The sequence below is a fragment of the Podarcis gaigeae genome (genome assembly GCF_964106915.1).
Source record: "Podarcis gaigeae genome assembly, chromosome: 16".
Classification (NCBI taxonomy): Eukaryota; Metazoa; Chordata; class Lepidosauria; order Squamata; family Lacertidae; genus Podarcis; species Podarcis gaigeae.
This window is the reverse complement of record NC_139693.1, coordinates 7,814,389-7,836,172: the sequence shown is the minus strand read 5'-3', so window position 1 is coordinate 7,836,172 and position 21,784 is coordinate 7,814,389. Positions and strand designations below refer to the sequence as shown.

At 48.6% G+C, this 21,784-nt stretch overlaps 1 protein-coding gene across 8 annotated transcripts in view; it reads right to left on the bottom strand.

Moving 5' to 3' along the window:
* Window positions 1–21,370, bottom strand: part of GATAD2B (GATA zinc finger domain containing 2B) — a 65,742-nt gene extending 44,372 nt beyond the window's left edge. For 2 of the 8 annotated variants that reach the window (XM_083715770.1, XM_083715772.1), the window contains exon 1: window positions 21,141–21,300. Coding sequence is in view for 2 of the 8 variants with exons in the window: in XM_083715764.1 (XP_083571890.1) it covers window positions 20,061–20,077 (17 nt within the window). In the remaining 6 variants the exon portion in view is untranslated. Of the gene's footprint in view, window positions 1–483; window positions 766–20,060; window positions 20,112–21,140 lie in introns of those variants that run through there. The other 6 variants (XM_083715764.1, XM_083715767.1, XM_083715768.1 and 3 more) reach the window with 5 other exon arrangements.
* Window positions 21,371–21,784: the final 414 nt, after the last annotated feature.

Below are 21,784 nucleotides of genomic sequence, written 5' to 3'. Positions count from 1 at the left end.
GGTGGAGATGGAAAGGGGGGGGAGAGAGAGAGACGGGGGAGAGAGAGAAGGTTCGGGTATTCGATCAAACTATCAGCATGCCAGAGAGACAATAGAATGCCTTTGCCACATTCTCCGAAATAAGCCACCTTCCTACTGCCGCCCGTGCCACCCCCAGCACAAAATATATTCTTCCTCTGTCGCTCCAGACCGGTAGCCATGTGGAAAAAAAGGGGGGGCAGGGAGGGCGAAAGCCAAAAATCAATGAATTAATCCATGATCGCATTTAGACAAGACAGTAAGGGTGTTTTTAAAAATAAATAAATAAAATAATAAATAAAAATACAAAACCCGACGTTCGAGAGCGATGAAATTTTTTTGGGGAGAAAAGGACTTAGCTAATCCCTAAAGAACCTTTTGTTTGAATAATAATTTTAAAAAGAGATTTTTTTTTTTAAAGGCAGTTTAAAAAAAAAAAGGAAAAAAAGGGAGGAATATACTTACAGGTAGCGTGTTCCCACTCCCTCCCTGACTTGTCAAGAGGAGGGGAGAGACAGACGGATGGAGGGGGAGTGGGTTCGCCAGCCCGCGAGGAGGGTAGGGGGGAAAGCCAGGGTGCTTTTTCACCAGAAGCCCCCTCGGTGGAACATGGACGGCCGCGGCGTGCCATCCCCCTCCAGGGACCTGCCGGAGCCCAGTCGTGGAACGGGCACGTCCCTGCCAATCATCTGTGGTGCCGTTATATTAAACAAAAGAAAAGGGGGGGATGCTTACTTTTACCCATGATGCTTAGCGGGGGCAGGGGAAGGGAAGGGGAGAGAAGAAAAAAAATAAAACCAGTTGCAGCCGGTTTGTAACCTCAGGACATGGAATTATCGCTTAAGAAATAAATAAATAAATATAAAAATTAAGTTGGTCGTGGCATCGGAGGCAGTCAGCTGCGTGGCTTGTGCGGGCGCCCCCTCTTCCCCTCCCTGCCTCCCCCCTCGCAAGGATCCCATCATCAGGTCTCTCTCACGCTCTCGCTGGGTTGCCCCCACTCCTTAAAGCGTATCCTGGCACCTGGCCAAACTTTGCCTCTCTCATTCATAAGCATTGGCTTCCAAGGGTCTTTTAACCATTTAGCTGCTGAGAATAAGTTCCCTGGGTGGGTGTGGGTTGGCTGGCTGGTTTTTTAAAAAAAGATGTCCCGTCGGGAGGCACCTTTGACCTGAAGCACCCAAGGTAGAACATCTCGTGAAGAGGGGAATCAAGCGAAAACAGGAAGGTCTAACCAATGCACAGCCTATTATTGTAAAAAAAAAGAAAAGAAAAAGAAAAAGGTGCGCAATATTGTGAGAGGCTGAAAGAGAACTCAAGTAAGGGAGAAGCCTTGGCACTCTCATTCACCCCTCACAGCTGTATACTGGTCACAAGATGTGTCACGGGTGCTCAGTTGAGTATGATGGGTCAAAAACCTGCCTCCGAAATCTGCTGTTGCAAAACGCCTTGTCAGCTGTGAGCCGCAGATGCCATCTTCCAACCCAAGGCCAACTATGACGACCTAAGTGCTAAAAGTGTCAAGGTCAGCACACTCTTGGTTCTTGCTACAAGGCCACGCGAGGTAGGCCGGAAAGCCATGTAGACATGCTAACCAAGATAACCTCCTCAGCTCAAACTTTCCCGGGCCGCCTCCAAGACTGGTTTCGGCCATTGGGCAACCCGCTCTGTCTGATGGTCTCTGAACCAATTTTTGCTGCTAGGCTCCAATGCTCCGAGGCAGCCTGCCCTCAGCAGGTGCTATTGGAAGAATGATTGCAGTGATGAGTGCTCCGACAGACACATCTCTTTCCCCAAGGCTTCCACATGCCCAAATGCAAACAGAGCAAACAAACCAGGAAATCTGATCAACATGCCCTGTCTGATTGGCCAGACTCTTTGTCAACCTACCATTGACCGGGTCTATCTGGGCCATTGGTCAGGGTGGAAAGCCAAGGGCCTAGTCCCAGTCCAGTCCTTAGGAGCACTTTGGGTATTAAATGGAAGTGGCTGGCACTCTAATGGCATTATGCCAGGAATATCAGCCTTTCACCATAGAGTTGTAAAGACAGAGCAGCATGCTTACCATACCATCTTGAGATTCATGGCGGCTTTCAATTTAGTACCCAAAGTTCAGCCTACAGGTTGCTCAGGTCTTTTTTCCTTGTTTCTCCGTCAACTGTGGGGGAACTTTAGGTTTTCGGGACATTGCTGAACTACAACTCCCACCAGCCCCTACACCCATGGGCAATGGTGAGGGATGATGGAAGTCATAGTTCAGCAACTTCTAGAAGGTGAAAGGTTCCCCACATCTGTTCTATGTTGAAGAGATTTTATCCATGGTAGATAAGCCACCAGCCTCCCACCCTCACAAGGTTCAATCACAAATATGTCCAGACTAATCCAAACTCAGAGGCTGTGCATTCAAAGCGCCTGGTGGCTCACCCCAAAGTAAATGTTTCCAAGCAAGCAAATGCACAAATGTGTGTGTGTAAATGGGCAGGAGCTTTCTACTGCAGCAGGTAGCAATGCAACACATGTACTACCATGGCTGACTCCAACAGCTGAGTCCCCTTCCCACCAGCATGATCCCCAACGCAAGCTGCCCTCAACACGGGAGTAGGGATGGGCAAAGTTGTCCCATTTCATTTCTCATTTCTCGAGTTCAGTTCAGTTTGTGAGGCCCCCCCCCAATCAGTTTGTGATTTTTCAAAGAAAATGGTCCTCCTGAAAATTCATCAGTAACTGAGTGCGAATTTCTCCTAATAGACATGCCTACTATATGCTGATTTTGCCTAACGTCCCCGTCCCCCCACCAGCAAATAATTTCCTTTAACATAATGCATTATGAAATGGCGTTTTCAATGATATATGAATTTTCATTCATGCCTTAACCCCAGGGCCTGCATTTCTGGGCTGCTAGGCTGGAGAAGTGCACTGCAAAATTCGTCGAAGTGTGGATTTCAGAGGACGGCTGTGTCCTTTGGTTCTCATGTTGTTTCGGACAGTGCAAATTACGCAAGCTCGCCTCAAAACCCAACCTGGATTGAATTTCTTGCGCACCCCCAGCTGGGAACGCATGAGCAGCTTGACTTCTGTCCACCCCAGGGATGCCTGCTGCTAAAGGCTGATCCAAGACAAGGGATGGTTGGCCAAGATGCCACCATGTACCAAAACTGCCCCCCCCCCCGGTTCTCTTTCCTCTGTAGAGGAATATGGCAGCCATCAACATACATGATAGCAAAATTGTCAGTTTTGGGACACTGTTGGGAAGGTTGCTAACAGCACGCTAGATGACCCCAGTTTGCAGGAACATCTGTGCCAAAAATGGTATCTTGCTTGATGAGTCCCACAGAATCCAGCCCTTTCATCATGCTGGGTCCTGTTTACTGGTGAAGACAGAGCAACGGTGGCCCTCCAGATGCCAACAGTGGGAAGCCCTCTAGCACAGCAAAGAGCGGCTCTGTTTGTTCCCCAATGAATGGTACTTGGAGGGAGACTGCCTTTGAGCCTGTGGGGCAGTGGTTTCACCCTGCCTGCTTATTAACCGGAAGAGCTTTTTGGTTGATCAAAAGATGTTTTCAAATGATTAGTCTTAACTAACTAAAACGATGTGGCCCTAATTCAAACTGATAATCACTGTAGAATTTCTAGCCTGGCGCCAACCAAGCTGAGCTTATTAGGAAAAGTGGCCCAATCTGGCCCACAACAGAAACAAGGAAGGTAATTAATGGGTAATTATGCAGAGGGCAGGGTGTATTCCCCTCTAGGGATGGATGGATGGATCAGTCTCTCTGCAGTCCTGGCCTACCGGACACACGCTTCTTTTTTAAGCCCAGTTCAGACTTCACGTTAATCGGTAAATTTTATTTGTAGAAAACTCCAATAAAATTCATGTTTAGAGTACAAGTTCAAACACAAATTTAAATAACCTTTTTTGCCACTAAATTTTGCATCGTTCATTTCAATGGGCACATTTCTAAATGGGTTTTATCTCAATATACGCATTTTGAAAGCATTCCTGGCCGTTTTGTTTTTTAAGCCGAGAATTGCATCACAAAATTCGGGCAAGGGTAAAGTTATGTTCCAATCCACACTTTAGTCTTGGGGGTGCAAATCAGGTCCGTTTCACACTGGAATTCTCAGAAATCCTAACTCTCCCACTCCACGCACTCCAAATTTTCTACTTAGAACTATGCAAATCAAGTCAATTACATTTAATTTGTATAATTCACTCTTGTTTCTAAGGTGTTAAGGTTTATGAAGGAATGTGGTGTGGCTGGTGAGGAGAAGCTCTGGTGAGGAAAAAGGGGGAGGGCAAGCAAAGGGAAAAACCAGGGAAGGAAAAAAGCAGACTCCATTCCCATTCTTTTAAAGCAGGGGTGGCCAACTCCCAAGAGACTGCGATCTACTCACACAGTTAAAAACTGGGAGTGATCTACCCCCCTTTTGGGGGGTTCAGGTCAAAGTTGTTGACCTTCTTTTGGGAAGGAAAAGGACAAAGGCCCGTTTTTTAGGGGTGCAGGGCACAAAAGTTGAGATTTTTTAGGGGAGCCAAAGTTGTTGAGCTTCTTTGGGGGGGGGGGGAGCCAGTGATGTACCAGTGATCTACCTCAGACGTTCAGTGATCTATCGGTAGATCACGATCTACCTGTTGGACACGCCTGTTTTAAAGGTACATGGATTTATGGATGCTGTAGTTTCATAGCAAACATGCAGCTTGAGGTTGTTAGTTTTTAAAAAAGGGAAATTAAGGTCTCTTTAGAAAGATTTCTTCAAGAATATCCCAGTCAACCAACGCAAAGTTTGCAAGTAGCTCACTCGCCTATGGTGAGTCAGACTTGCCTCCGGGCAACAGGTAGGGAGACCTCATTAAAACCTTGGATCTCTCCCCCCCCCCCTTTAATAACACAATGCAGGGCAGCTATTAAAAACAAACACAACAACCATTGTGAGCATCAAGACTTTCTTATTTGTAAGACTGGTTTAAATATTCCAGACGGGGCTCAAGAAAAGCTTGTATAACGCTCAGAGTGGCTCACTGAAATCCATCATTTAGCAGCTTCAGGACAGACAAAAGAAAGCACTTCTTCTAACAGTATGGAATTAGCTGATGGAGCTCCCTGGCAAAAGATGTGGTGATAGCCTCTGATTTTAAACAGGGATAGGACAAATGAATGGAGAACTCTGCCAATGGCTAGTCTCAATGATAAGTTGGAGCTGCAACAAAATGTTGCAGTATGGAGTGCTCCTGTTCAGGTGCCCACCACGATGTCTTCCAGGACACTCTAATTCCAATCCTCTACCCTCTTGGTTTCCATTTCCCAACCCCTGCCAGGAGATACTCACCATTCTGTGGTCCTCCCCTCTAGTTACTCAGTCACTTCATATTGACCACAAAGCCATCAACACTCAGCATCCCAAGTTTGCTATTAGAGGGAGTGATAGTTAAATGGAACTCTGGGATCAGAAGCACTCTCTCTCCAAATACCAGAGGCTAGGAGGAAATGGGGGCCAGCTATCATCTTCACTGCTCTGCTTCCAGCAGCATCTGGCTGCCCACTATGGGAGGCCAGATCCTGGGTTAGAAGGGCTACTGGTTCTGATCCAGCAGGGCTCTTGTGTTCTTAATGGGCACCTTCCCGTTGTAGTGCACTTTACATAATTACATTCCCTGAAAGAGTCTCTCTGCACTAAGAACAGGTTGCAGGTACTTTACTTAGTACTGAAGTTATGCATGCCTGTGTGCATAAACACAAACTAAAGGCAATACAAGGCAATCCAAATTCTGTGCTCAGGAAGCCTTAATTCTGCAACCTGCATAAAATGATGTCTGTTTCCATGCTTACTTGCATATAATTAGCACTGCTACTATTAGATATTGAGGGAGGGGAGTTATTAAAACATTCATATGAGGTACTCTGCAGACAAACGCCAGCTCCCTTGGCCTGTAAAGCGAGATGAGCGCCGCAACCCCAGAGTCGTCTGTGACTGGACTAACTGTCAGGGGTCCTTTACCTTTACCTTTTTTTAAAACTCTGCCAATAGCTGGAAAATCTTATGTGGCCACCCTTTGGGGAAGCTTGAGGTTTAGGCAGGCATTTCACACACACGTCCAAGCCTGTATTTGAAGGCCTGAGGGTTAGAAACTTTTTAAAATGAAATTAAAATATGATATTCTGTGACTTTCCTGCACTCTGGTAAAACTGAGCAAAAAATCCTCAGGTTGTCTCCAACTACATCTTATTCAGAGTAGAATCATTGGTATCAATGGACTTGACAAAGGCCATATACACATCCTGTATATGTCAAGATCCATGTATATGATGTACTTTTTCTATGCCAATACAGTGGAGCCTCAGGTTACGTTGCCTCCAGCTTATGTCACCCTCGACTTGAGACCGGCGTAAACCCGGAAGTACCGGAACGGGCTATTCCAGGTTCGCACTGTTTGTGCATGTGCAGAAGCGCTAAATTGCGCACACACATGCACAGACTCACTGCTTTCGGTTGCGTTGTGGCCTCCTGAACGGATCCCCACCGTAACCCACTGTAAAGGAGATTGATCGATATATACGTCAAGACCCATGATGTCTTTTTAAACAGTCATGAGTTACCCCAAAGAATCCTGGAAGCTATAGTTTGTTACGGGTGACAAGAGTTGTTTGGAGACCCTTATTGCCCTCCCAGAGCTACAGTTCCCAGAGTGGTTTAACAATCAATCACTCTTCACAGTGCATTCTGGGAATTGTAGCTCTATGAGGGAAATGGGTGTCTCCTAAGAACTCTCAGCACCCTTAACAAACTACAGTTCCCAGGATTCTTCAGGGACTGTTTAAAGTGCTGTTACAGCCGTGTGAAAGTGCCCCGTTTATGTCAATTGATATTGATGGGTCTGAGTAAGACTTAGTTGGATACAACCTTTATTCAGGCACTTTTGGAATAGGGGAAGCCTGAGGCTTCTGCTGGTGTTGCTCACACACAATCAAGTCTACCTCTGCAGCCATAAGGCCTAGAGAGCCAGTGTGGTGTAGTGGTTAAGAGCGGTAGTCTCGTAATCCTGGGTAACCGGGTTCGCGTCTCCGCTCCTCCACATGCAGCTGCTGGGTGACCTTGGGCCAGTCACACTTCCTTGAAGTCTCTCAGCCCCACTCACCTCACAGGGTGTTTGTTGTGGGGGAGGAAGGGAAAGGAGAATGTTAGCCGCTTTGAGACTCCTTAAAGGGAGTGAAAGGCGGGATATCAAATCCAAACTCTTCTTCTTCTTAAAAAATCAAAGTAAAACTGCAGAACTGGCATTCTGTGACTTTTCTGTGCACTGATGGAGCTCTGTCACCCAACCATACTGCCAAACTGGTAGGTATACCAGACACCTGGGCTGAAAGAAAGAAAGGGAGCGGGGAGGGAAAGAGCCCCAAACCCAGGTGCCTTGAGAATTTGATTCTGAAACATAGGAATGTGAGGTATTCTCTCCCACCTCTCTTGGGTAGCACCCATTTGAATGCCCAGATTCCCGCCCCCCTTGTGGCTGTTTGTTTCCCCATAATGGTCGAGAAAACCTGAACAATAAGCTATTGAAAAAAGAAGGCCCTCAAGTATTTTACCGCTGTGAAGTCTGCTCCCCCACACACTCCGCCCCTGATTGAATTAGGATGGGAGACTTGCCTGAGTTAGAGAATGACTCAGGGAGAGAGGTGAAAAGGGGTGTGTGTGTGTGTGTGTGTGTGGCGGAAGAAAGATACGTAATCGATTTGGTCTTGTTCAGTGGGGGGGGGGGGGAAAGGAGGGGAGCCCATTTCCAGGCAACCATTTTGAGTGCCAGCATCCGGAACAGATGGATTTTCTTCTTCCAAAAAGGAGGAAAAATTGGGAAGCGCGCTACAGCCGCCCTCATTCCGAATGCGGGCGAGGAGTTTGCTTGTGGCAAAAAAAAAAAAAAAAAAAAAAAGACGGCAGAAGCTTCCCAATTATCTTTTTTTTAAAAAAACACCAAAGCAAACAGATGTAGTAGCCATCTATACCTGCACCGCTTCCCGAGACAATTTAAGATGGTCTGAAGAATGTAACTGAACAGCGTCTCCATACAGTCGGCCTCCAGATTTGCCAAAATCAAAGCACTGCAACTCTGTGTACAACTTCAAGAAGAGAAGCCAAGTTTTGAGGGATGAAAACAGGAAACTTTTAAAGAGGGCTTTTGGAACCGCCAAGGCCGATCGTAGACGACACAGTCTGGTCCCCTAACCCAGCCTTGTAAATAAGCCCACAAGAGCTATAAAAAACTGAAATTAAAAGCTGATATTCTGTGCCTTTCCTGCACTCTAGTGGAACCGAGCTGAAAATCCTTGGGTTGTCTCCAACTAAGTCATGCACAGAGTATATCCATTGACACCAATGGACGTGACTTAAGGCCACATCTGTGCCATACATTTGAAGTAGTATGATACCACTTTAAACAGTCACGGCTTCCCCCAAAAGGATTCTGGGAGCTGCTGTTTGTTACGTGTTCTGAGAGTTGTTAGGAGTCCCCTTCCCAGAGCTACATTTCCCTCTTTTCCACAGGGAACTCTGGGAATTGTAACTCTACAAGAGAAATAGAGGTTTCCTAACAACTCTTGGCACCCTTAATATACTACAGCTCCCAGGATTCTTTGGGGGTAGCCATGAATGTTTAAAGTGGTATCACAGCGCTTTAACTGTTTGGCGCGGATGTGGCCTTGGTTTCTATGCTAGCACAGAGGAGGGGCAGAGCACCAGAGTCATCTTCCACCAGCTGACTCGCTCGCCTGCATACAATCCTTTGTTGCCCCTGGCTAACAGGTATGTGCTTAATGCAAGGCTGACCCAACTGTACTTAGGGAATATAAGCAGCATCCCTTGGGCTCACACTCTCTTTTTAATGCCCTTTCTTCTCTCATGTGTAAAACAACTACCCTTTTCAGAGCTAGCCATGGTTGGCATTCCATGGGCACAATTTGTCTTAGCTGTGGTTAAGTTCAAACCAAGAGTTTGCAAACCTGGTTCCATCTTTAAATTTGCAACTGACCATGGTTGGTGTTGAGATTGGTGCACATGTTAACGCTAACCACAGTTAGCTCTTAAAAATGCAAGGGGGGAGGGATTTTATGTCCGAGAAGGGAAGTTGCTCACAAAGCCTTTGGGTTAGGAGACTGGGCAATCTTATGGCTGCCCAGTCCCAGAGTGGATTGGCATTTTACCAATCCCGCTCCTGCAAAAAAAATGGGCTACTCGGATATTATCAAATATTCAAGTAATATCCACCAGCAACTAAGACCTAGGGAAAGGACATGCGTCATCGTTCTCAGGCTGTCCCAGTGCCGATATGATATATCCCAAGAACTGTAAGATCTGGGATTACCTGGCTTTGGGTTGCTAGGCAGCAAATGGGGTGGCAGCTAGTTTCACTATGTAACCTTGGAAGGACATCTGTTGAAACAGCCACAACAGCTTTTGTGACATCTAAGGTGGGGAACCTGAGGCCCGGGGGCCAAATACGACCGACCCTCCAAGCCTCTCTGTGTGGGCTCTTGGGACTCTGCTAGGTTCTACCCTCTGTCCTTGAATTCTGATAACAGTACAGTGGTACCTTGGGTTACATACGCTTCAGGTTACAGACTCTGCTAACCCAGCAATAGAACCTCAGGTTAAGAACTTTGCTTCAGGATGAGAACAGAAATTGTGCTCCGGCGGTGCGGTGGCAGCAGGAGGCCCCATTAGCTAAAGTGGTGCTTCAGGTTAAGAACAGTTTCAGGTTAAGAACAGACCTCCGGAACGAATTAAGTACTTAACCCAAGGTACCACTGTAGTTGTATGAATGAAGTGTGTGTGTAGTAGTCTACTACACAAAAGGAAAATTTTCATTCCCTGTTTTGCCCACGTTTGCCTCTGGTCCTGCCCACCACTAGAAAGTGGCCCTCAATATCTTGCCAAGAAGGGAATGCGGCCCCCGAGCTGGAAAAGGTTCCCCATCCCTTCTCTAGAGCTTGAGACCTGCCTGGATGAGGACCATGTACCTCCTTCTGCTCCCCCCCCCCCCGCCAACCCTCCAGGCTCTGGTGGCCTGAGCCCCAATCCTTGCTAAGGGCCGACAAACTCTCTTTCACACCCCAACCTTCTCTCCTAGCAAGCATCCCTTCATCCAAGTGAAATATCTCACAGGAGCTCCCACTGCACATACCAGCCAGGGAATTGTGGCCTTTAGAAACAAGTGGAATGAGATCTGACTTAATACTGTTCCACTCCCAAACAGTAAATCTGTGGCAGCGAGAAGAGGGTGGGTGGGGAAAAACGAAGACCCACTGCAGTGAAACAAGTTTTATAATTCATTAAAGTGAAATTATCTTGTTACTCATACAAACAAGACTGAGGCTGTAAGGGGTGGGGGAGAGAAGAGAGGATGGAAACCCCAACAAGCAAACCGTTCAAAGCGAGAGAGAGGGAGAGGGAGAGAGAGCTAGTCAGCAGTAAAAATCTTGTCTCCCGAACAGTTCCCAGTTATCCATCTCACTTAATGTCGTCCGCGCTCCTCTCGGAAGCAGGATTCAATACCGCCAACTGAGACTCTGCAGGCTGAGCCGCCCCGAGTGGCTGGTTGATGGGTGCCACCGAGTGACATAAATGAGCCTAACAAAGGAGCAGGAAAGGAAGCAAGTGGAGAAACAGCTGGGGGGGGTCTCTTTTTTTGGGGGGGGGGACAGGAGTTGCCATGTGAACTTGCTCTGCTGTAGTAAATTTCAAAAGTGTGCAGTGGGATCAATGACCAATCAAGAGAAATAAGTCAAATTACGGTGCGGGGAGAGAGAGAAAAACTCAAGGAACCTCACCCACAGAGGAGGTTTTCCCATCACTGCTCTGTATGAGTTGCTGCCCTGGGTTCGGGGGCTACTAGTATTACTATTTATCAGATTTCTTCACTGCCCTTCACCATAATGTCCCAGGATGGGTTGTAACTTTGTGAAAAATAAAAGCATGCCAGAAGACTAGAAGGAGCCTAAGAGCTCATCTGGTCTGACTCCCTGCTCAAAACAGGATCCTCGTAGGTTGCAATGGCAACTCTCCTGACAATCTTTGTAGTCTGAATGCCTACCACCTTCTGAAGCAGAAACTATTTTATTGGCTAAAACAGACTCCTTCTTTCAAATCATTTTTTGGGGGGAGGTGGTAGCGGAGATTACCCTGTGGCTGCCTTTGGTCTAATTAGCTGTTAACCAAAGGTAGCTCTACATTGTTCCACTTAGCATCTTAGTTCTCAGTGGGGTGATAAATACCTGTGTTTTGACTATGCCACTTCAGAACTGGAACAGTGGGGAATGTCTGCATGGCACATAAAATTGGTAGTTTAGTAAGAATGAAGTTAAGAACATACAGTAAGAAGAGCCCTGCTGTATCCTGTTCCCACAGTGGCCAACAAAATGCCCTGATGGGAAGCTTGCATGCAGGACCCGAGTGCAACAGCAACTCTTCTCCACTTGCGATTCCCAGGACCTGGCATTCAGAGGCACGTAATGACTCTGACAGAGGAGGTTGAACATGCTTCAATTCTTCTTTCTAACACACATTTTTTGGTGTGGTGGGGAACTGGTTTAGTTTTGTCAAGTCATCAACAGTCCAGACTCATAGATACATGTATCCTATGCAGCCTCACTGCCACTGGTGCTAGTCCTGCCCTCTGGAGAAACAGTGAACAAACATACACCATTTTTGACGCAACAGAACTTAAAAGTGTGGTGAAACTTTGGCCCTCTGGATGCTGGAGAACTACAACTCCCATCACCCCATGCCATTGCTGGGTCTGATGGGAGCTGTAGTTCAGCAACATATGGAGGGTCAAAGGTTCCCTACACCCATGTTAATGGAAGGCTACTGTTTGACAACTATTTCTTTAAAAAGTTAGGCTGGTTAAGACATTTGGGAAACACTGGCCTAAAGCTTTCCCGGCCTAAAACAAACAGACACGCACCACCCAGTTCCACACTCTGAATGCTTTCCAAATCTGGCAAATGTCTACCGACTTCACAGAATGTGCCTTGTTACCAAAAGAGCAAAGTTAGTATTTTATTGGCAAGGACAAAGAGCAAGGGCCGGGAAACAACTTCAAATTTTTAAAGCCGTCAGTAGGAAATTTTTAGAAGCTGGCTCCAAATGAAGCTAGGAGAAAAATAACCCCAAGTTTGCTAGAAAGGCAGGATCGGGGGGGGGGGGGGGAGACCCTAGTTAACTGGGTACCTGAGATTTCCCAAAACTTAGCCCAGGGGTGGGGGAACCCTTTTCAGGCTGAGTTCCAGTGGTGGGCAGCGCCAGGGGCAAAAGTGGGAGGAGCAATAAATTTAAATTTTACCTTCTTACAGTTGGCTTGTTTCTACACACATACCCCTCTCTAATCCTCTATGCAGGCAAGCAAGAAGCATTATCAGAGTTCAAGGGCACATTCCAGTGAGACAAAAACACTCGGGGGCAGGAGGGGAGGAGTCGGGAGTGAGCAACCTGAGGAGAGTCCCAAGGTCCAGGCAGTGAAGTTGGGCTGGGCTGCAATTGGCTCCAGGGCCTGAATTCCCCCACTTGACTAAAAGAAGGAGAAATGGACAGGGGACCTTGAGAAGAAGTGTGATTTAAAGGTGGGGGCCCATCTCCTAAGTCAAAAGCCCAACACTGTTTCTCAAACTACTGATAGTTAATTGGAGGCACATTTCTGTCTTAATATCCTAAAAAATATATAGCATTTTAAAGGCGTGCCCGTACTTTTTAAATAAGGTGTACATGTTGTGGTATTTGCACATGGAGGCACAGCTGCCATTGCTATGAGACCCCTCCTCAGTAAAACGAGGGATGGTGCAGTTAAAAGGGTCATTCTGCACTTTTCCTCCCCTTTGCTCTCTCCAGACACCTTCACTGGAGCCCCCTTTTTCTGCCCAGGCACAGCTTGTCATCCTCAGCTAAAAAGAGAGAGAAATATCTGCCTTCCATTCGCTTCGACAAGATCAACATGTTCATCTTCCCCTTTGACCCCACCCTTGGAGGAGGTGCTTTTGATCCTGATGTTGGTACTATGCTCTTTGTAAAGGGGCTGGGGGCAGGGGCGAGATCCCCAAATTCCTGAGTGGTTAGAGTGTCAGACGAGGCAGACCAGGGTTCAAATCCATATTCAGCCATGAGGTCCTCAGTGGGCACGCCCTTTGGCCAGTCACCGCCTCTCAGCCTAAGCAACCTCACAGGGTTGTGGAGGATGAAACGGAAGGACAATGCATGCCACCTTGACCTCCTTGGAGGAAAGACGGGATATAAATAATAATGCACCTGCCCCTTGATCAATTCCCCGCACTACAGGCTACCTGCAGGTGGGTGGTGGTAATATGAGCCATCAATGCTGGCCACAATGGGCTGAAGCAAAGGACCCCCATGTCTTTGATGGCCATCAAAAAGCTTTGGGAAGCCCCACTAGTTCCACCCCATCAGGAACAGCAGGCAGTTCAATTTCCCACCCACCTTTTTGGACATGGAAAGAGGGTCACACAACAGCTTCTATGTTTTTTAAGACTTGATAGCTAGAAGCTTTTCCCAAGCCTTTGGTATAACTCTTGCCTGTGTCTCTACATTTGGAATAAAGCCTGAAATATTTTCATTATTATAGCTTTGTGGTCCACAGTGTCTTAGGGGGTTGTCAGCGTGGTGCCCATGGGTGCAATGGTGGCCTTGAGGCCCTCCCATTGTGCTGGCAAACCCTCTGAGCCTCCCCCCACTAATCACTGCCCCCTAGGTCATCAGGTAGTGTGGGTGGTTCCCATCATCTCCCTTAAAAAGTACATAGCTGAAAGAGGAAGCTGGATGAGTGACGTCCTTCCCCACTTCCTCTTTCAGCTCTGTGTGCTTTTCAAGGCTTGGGTTAATTCTATCAGATCTGACTTTTACTCAGATCTCTTGGGGAAGTGAAGGGAGGGTATGTGCATTTTCTATCTCTTGGAAGTGGGGGGCACTATCCTTGGGAAGCGGGAGAGAAGGGAACAGGCTTTGTGTGGCACCCATGGCACTCACTTAAAACATCCAAGACATACCCATGGGCTTAAGAAGGCTGGAGACCCCAGTGAAAGTGCTGTGACGCTCTCTGCTGTTAGAACCAGGGTGCCTATGTTATGAGCAAGGAGGTTAAGAACAACCCCCACCTAAGGCAGAAAGAAAGGGAATAGAACAACAGATGGTGGAAAAAGCAAATTTAAGAGAGTCCTTTTATAGGGAACAAATTGATGGGGTGCTCTTAATGGACTGTGCTCACCACAAGGACTTTCTGCATATCTACTGATCAGATGTCTACTTTGCTAGCAGTTAGCCATCTGGACAAAGCTGTTCTTTTTGTCCGGGTATTTAATGGCCTCTGAAATGAATGGAATTTAAATGGAGTTTAAAAATGAAACAAAAAAATTATGCACTTCCTCCAACGGAATTTGAGGGGTAGGACATGATTCTCCCCATCCATTTTATTGTCACCATGCCCACGTGGTAGGTTTGACTTTGATCACCCTTTGCTGATGCTCTGGCACCTGCAGGCTAAATATGGGTGCCCCCACCCCATTGAAAACCAGTCAGGAGGGGAAAGAGAGGTTACATGGGTAACCCCCCCCTTTTTCTACTGCCTAGCAAGCTGAGCTCTACAAATGTTTTGAAGAGCTTGGAATTGCATCATATTCTATGGAAACAGGAAAGGCAGCTTGTGGGAACATTTAAGTATCTGACTGCATCTCCACACTGCAGAATGGGAAGAAGGGGTATTCAGGCATTCAGAGGAAAAGCCATTCATAGCCTTGTCAAAAAATTTTCTCCAAAGTTCGCCCTCCCCAACAATTTCTGGGGGCAAAAGAGACCCACTTTCAGAAATTTCTATTGCTTTCTGGGCCTTCCCAATTCACCAGCAAAGCACTTCTCTGTGGTTAATCCTCATAGCATCTAGAGGCATTGGCACTGAGAACAGCACCCCAATTTTGTGGATGCACTGCATAAATTGTGTGTGAGTAGAACAGGAAATCTTTGGGGAATGGCAGAGAAACTGCACTGTATGCTGGAGGTCACAGATTCAATCTCTGGTATCTCCATGTAGGGATGGGAGAGTCCCCAGTTTGAAATCCTGGGGTCGCTGCCAGTCAGTGCAGGCAATGCTAAGCTAGATGGACCAATGGCCTGACTTCTTATGTTGTGCTTCCCTTGGAACTCTATAACCCCTGACCATTGGCCAGGCCAGGGTTTCTCAAAGAGGTCAATACTGACCCCCTGGGGTTGATGGGATTGTGAGGTGGGGGAATAAAAAAACTTAAGAGCCTGAAAACAGCTTAGGAGTGGGAAAGATGTTAATGATATATTGCGCGAAAATAGCCTCAGAACAAAGGTCATGAGCATGCACAGAGTGCACTTCCCTTGCCAACGAGGAAGCTTTGAATTTAATAAGACATTTCTTTTTTAATGTGTTATGATTCCCAGTAATGATGACCAGCGATTAATAAATGTTAATTGTATATTGTAATTTCTTGGCTTTATTTCATGCACATCCCTAAAAATTTGGGTTCGGGCTCAATTATGACTCATTGAAGGGGTTCAATGAACTCAGAAGTTTGGGACACCATGGTTGAGGCAATGTGCTGGCTGGGACTCAAGGGAGCTGGTAGTCTAGCAGCAAATGGGGGGTGGGAAGCACAGGTTCCCCACCCTTGGAGTAGACAACACTGATGGGTTTGACTTTGTATTAAGACAGGGCTCCTCCTCTCAAATCATTCTGGAATGATGAACAGTGAGGATCAGGGCCAGAAACCCTTATTGTGTTCCCGGGGACTGACAGCATCTTGGAAGGAGAATCAAAGCATGGCAGGGCTTAAAGGAGAAGGCTTAAATGCTCCCCAGCACCACTGGTCTAATCAGGTTGGAGCCCACCCACCTACCCCCTCCAACTGCTTTAACAGCAAAAGTAAAATCAACATGGGGTCCAATCACAGATTGTTGAGCTGAACCAGGGGTCAGCAACCTTTTCCAGCTGTGGGCCGGTCCACCGTCCCTCAGAGTATGTGGTGGGCTGGGTTATATTTTTTGGGGTGTGTGTGAATGAATTCCTATGCCCCATAAATAACCCAAAGGTGCCTTTTAAATAAAAGGACACATTCTACTCATGTAAAAACACGCTGATTCCTGGACCGTCTACATTCTGGATTTAGAAGGCGATTGGGCCACATCCGGCCCACAGGCCTTAGGAGCTGGACCCAGCCAACTGTGTGCAAGAAATCACCAACAAAGATCAGCAAGGGCCCAGCCCACTGGCATCGGACCAATCCCAGTCGTGACTGGTTGGCGGGAAGTGGCGGATGCGGGAGAGAAGTAGTTTTAAAATCTAGGTTTTCACCTAAATTAGGAACACAGGAAGTTGCCTCACAGGGAATCGGTCCATCTAGCACAGTATCAAAAACCTAAGACGAGCCCTATTGGATCAGGCCCATCTAGTCTAGCATCCTGTTCCCACAGTGGCCAAACAGATCCAGATGTCCTAAGGAGAAGCCTGAAAAAGCAGGAACTAAGTGCAATAGCACCCTTCACTCCTATGGCTTCTAGCAAGTGGTGTTCAAAAGTATACTGGCCAAAGAGGGGAGGTGGGACATAGCCATTGTGGATGGTAGCCACTGATAGGCTCATCCTCTGTGAATGTGTCTAATCCTCTTTTAAACTCAATTTCTACACCAGGGGGAACCAACATGATGCCTTATAATTACTGGACTGCAGCTCTCAGCAGCCTGAGTACTGGCTATCCCAGCCAAGGCTGCTGGGACCAGGGAGTCCAACAACTTCTGAATAACACTATTATGTTAGCTACACATCAGGGTCTTAGACACAGATCTTTCACAGCCCTATTCAGAGACGTAACCTGGGACCTTCTGCATGCAAAACAGGTACCCTTTTTCACACTGGGCTACATCCTGTTCTCTTCATGGCAGTAACCCTACAAATCAGGTGTTCCAAAGCCCAGTCCTAAGCAACCCACATGGGGCGGGGAAAGGAATTCTCAACTTGCGGGCGCAAATCCGACAGAAGCGAAGAACTAGCTATAAGATTTCTACCGCATCAAGGCATGACAATGAGGGCTCAGCAGCCATGCCCAGAGATCTTCCAAAACCAGGTTGTTGCCGCAGGAAACTAAAGAGCTTTGCACAATGGCCCAGACTCTGTATGCGTTTGTTTTTTAATACAGAACTTTTTTATTGGTTTTTCCAGTTTATACAGACAACGTTCAACTTCCCTTCCTCCCATCGGCTCCATCAGGAGGCGTCCCGCAAGGGCTCCGGGCCAGGGAGCGCCAAACCAAAAAACCTCCCAGCTCAGGAACCTACCTATGTGCCCAACACAGTAATTTGGTGTACACACACACACCTCACTGTGGCCCTGGGCTAGGGTGGTGCTCTGGCATTCCAGTAAAAAAGGCGCCAATATCCAGCAAAGCGGCTTCTTCCTCAGGCAGTTTGAAACCCATCTGCCTTGAGGATCGAAGCTAGGAGGGTTTTATTTCCAAATTTCCAAAGGAGGGGAGTCCTCCCCACCCACCACTTGGCACACCGAGAAAGTCGGAGCTGCAAGCAGTGCCCCCACCCCACCCCAAAACACACAAAAAAATAGACTCCGTTTCCTCCAATCAGCTGCGCATGATGCTTAATAACCATTGTCCTCGCTAAGTGGTTGCTTGTTACGACCATGCGTCCTCCCCCCCCCTCCTGCAATCCCAGATGAGGGGCTGGACCCCTTCCCCACCCACTTTCTGTGCTGACAAAACCTTCCCTTAGCCCAGCTGGGCGGGATGGGGGAGAAAGTGGAATTGTGTCCCCCCCCCAAAAAAAAACAACTGGTGATGACCGTCAGGTGGAGGCGATCAATAAGGCAGCATCTCCGTCCAGACGCCGACGCCGACGCCTCCACCCCGCCCCCAAAGTCGATTCCACCATCTCCGGTCAAAGCTTCCGAAGCATTAACCCTCCACTCTGGCAGAAGAACAAGAAAGCAGCACACTCCCAAATAAAATGTCCTCTCCGAGGAGAAGGGGGGGGGAGAGAAGGAGTCCTACGCATCACCCGCTGTCCCCACAGGGCTCTTCAGTGCCGGCATGTGCCTCTCCAGTTAGGAAACATCCTTAGGGCATACCTCTGTCCCACTGGCTAGGAAGGATGCATCCAGGGTGAGAGAGAGAGAGAGAGAGAGAGAGAGAGAGAGAGAGAGAGAAGTCGTCCCCCTCCCCCTCATCGTTATTATTATTTTAATGTGAAGGATGCAAGTAGCCTGCTCTTACCACCCACAGGGGAGGCAGTGGGGGCACCAGCAGCGGCTAAGTGGGTGGAGAAAGCAGATTCACTCTAGGCTCTGTGAAGAAAAGGCATAAGGGGGTCCCATGCTCCCCCCTCCCAATTCTTAAATCTATGAGAAACCGGTGGTGGGGTAGGGAGGGGGGGGCTAAGATACTCATGCAGTCCAGATTTGGGAGGGAAGACAACCCTAGGTTGTTGTTGTTGGTTTGTTTTTTTTTAAAAAAAGATCCTGCCCCAGCCCAACTTCAAACCCTTCCCCAGGATTATGTGATGACTAGACAGACGACAAACTCCCCCCCCCCACCACGCACCCCAAGCTCTTGGGGAGAGGCTTGTCTTTCTCCACGTGCCCCTGCCTGCCTGGAGGTGAAAAAGGAGTGAAGGGGGGGCACGAGAGTGGATTGGCTTTCTCTGGCTCGCCCTCCCCCCCCCCCCCCCCGCAGCAAATCCAAAGCAGGGTTCAGGGTTTCAAGCATCCTACCCCAAAGGTGGAAAGGAGCAACAGACAAGCCCCACATCTTCTCCTGAGAGGATGGCTGCAATTTATAAAGTAGGTACCCCAACTCCACACACAGACAACTGCCACCCTCTTGACTCGGTGCCACGTTTAATTCATCATTAAAACAAGCTCCGTGCAATCCTTGCATTGTCTACCGATCCGAGACATGCCAATTTAATACACCAGAAAACCTCAATCCACTCCCATCAGGAAAACTAACAGTTAAGGCCTGGTATACACCCCCATTTTATCTTCTGTCCCTGCCAGTGCTGTCACCCCTTAGCAGGAGATACCCTTCAGGGGCTTTCTGCTAGGCTAGGCTTATCATTTTCTCTCCCCCATCCTCAAGTAACGCCACAGAAAAACTCCCTGAAGACTCACCTTCCCTAAGAGGAACTCCTTTACAGCTTTTACTCCCCATCAGTATTTAATCTCTGCCATTTCTTCCATTCAGTCCAAAAAAGATCTTCCAAAGATTCTCCATCACCGCCCCCAGTTTCTGCTGTACCACCCCCAAAATACCCCCCCACTTCAGGCTTCCTTCGTTAAGGTTGTCCCCTGTAACTTTATTGTTGAAAACTTACTCCCATCCCAGAAAAAAGAGCACCACTCTCAACCAAATGCCCCCATCTCCCAAGCACCCCCGCAAAAATAAAAGGGACAGCTCCACTGCACATTTGACTCGCACAGCCAAAGCCCCCCTCACAGCAGCACCCCCACATTTCAGAATAGATAAATCTCCACAGGCATCTCCTTCTGTATCAATGACTGAGGATGACAGGCTTTTGTAAAATGAGATCCTAACCCTCCATCTAACCCGCATAAAACCCCAGATGGATATCCACTAGAATGGCATAACCCACTACTGAGCCCCAATATTCAAGACAGAACACCTCACAAAAGAGCCCTCAACTGGATCCACAGCATCATATTCACCCCACACCAGACGAGCCTTCATAATCCACCCCACCTTTCTTTTGCTTTGGAACTCCCAATATTCAGGATGGCAGGGGAAGGATACTCACCCCTTTCCTGTGACCCATACATACCCCTGTCACTAGAAACCTCCATGGCTTGCCTGAGCTATGCCCCACAGACACCCTCCCCCCACTTTCCAGACTTCAATATTCAGGGCAGCTGCCCCCAAAAGGAGTGCCTCCCCAAATCTTTTAGGACCTATTGACTACCTAGCTTAATATTTGCAAGATATTAACGTAATGTAAATGCCTTACAAGAAATGAGCGTCCATAAATCTCTTCCTGAACCCCGATATGAAGAACGGCACTCCCTAAAAAAAAAAAAAGGCTTCACTCCCGCCCACCACAACCCTGAGGGTGTTAGGATGGCACCTTGCCCTCCCTGTTGCAGTAGGAGAGCCCCAGACACTCCCCTCTTCTGAACCCCAAAAGCCAGGGCACATGACAGCAGACACATCAAAGGAAGGCCACCTCTGCACCCATCCTCCAGCTTCGTAAGTCACGTGGATGGCACCCCCATATACCTTGCCAGACAGATCCCCAATTTCCATGATAGCACCAGCTTAAAAAAAATACCTCATTGGGCTCACACACCTCCTGGCCCAAAAGCCACTTTGACGGCATCTCACCTCACTGCAACAGGAAAGCTCCACAGACACCCCTTCTTCCGAACCCCAATATCCAGGGTGGCTCCTCCAAACACCCACCACCACACAATTCATATTTCAGCAGAGACCGTTTGAAAGGCATCCCCCAAACCACACGGACGACCCCAGACTGAACCCAAATATTTAAAATGACATCCCCCCCCCACAACACAAATAAAGTGACCCCAGCCCCCAGAGGGATGGTGCAGCAGCTCCTGTTTGGCAATAGGCGACACACACACACACACACACACACACACTCGCGCCCAGAAAACCCAGACTGCTTTCTTCTGAACCCTAAAATCCAAGGAAGGCCCTACAGGCACCCCCTGAAAAGGGCAGCCTCCCCACCAGTCACGTGGGTGGCGCCCCCAATATCACGCCACGCAGACACCCACCCTTAAGCTGCAAAATTCAAGATGGCACCCCTCCCCTCCCCCCTCCAAAACTGAAGCTCTTTCTCATTGCACCCCCACATCCCCCCCCCCACAAACCCAAAGGGCACGGGGATGGCCACTCACAACCCAGGGCGGCAGACAAAACCCCTCAACCCTAATATCCGAATTGACCCCCCCCATTGGTCCACAACCCCCCCTCATTTGAAGGCCCCCCCCGCTGGGGACCCCCATAGGGCCCTGCCCCTGTCAGTCACCGCCTCAGCCCCGCCCCCTTCATTCTCCCCCCTCACCTGACGGGGTGTTCGCGTGTGGAGTTCGAGGCCCCTCAGGCCGAGCGGAGGGCGGCGCGGGGAGCCGGGAGGGGAAGGGGTGGGCTGGCGGCGGACAGCAGACGCGGCGCCACCGACACCACCACCAGCAGCCGCCGCCGGAGCCGGCACCCACCACAAACAATGCTTCTGATTGGGCAGCGGGCCCCGCCGGGCACGGCCCGCCTCCCAACGGCCAGCTACGACGCCCATTGGGCGGCGCGGTTGAGCGACGAGCGCTCGGGCCAATGGTCCGGCGAGGCGGGTGCGGGGGTTTCCCGCCCGGCGGCGCCCATTGGCTCCGCCGGACGGGTGAGTGGCGTCGCGTGAGGCCAACGAGCGGCGGCGGAGTTCCCCGCGGGGCGCCTTTTTAATGGGTCCCCTTTTTAGCCGCCACATCCGGGTAACCGGCCGCCTCATGGATGGATGTGTCGGCGGGCAAAAAAAATAAAGGTGCGGGGGCGGGGGAGGAGGAAGGAGGCCTGATTGGCCTCCGTCCTCTTCCCTCAGGGCATTTTGGCCCCTATTGGCCACCCTCGCCTTTGTTGCCCTCCTCAAATTTGGCACTGAAAATGAATTAAAATATAATAATAAGCCAAAAAAGGGAGAGAAGTACAGTAGTCTTT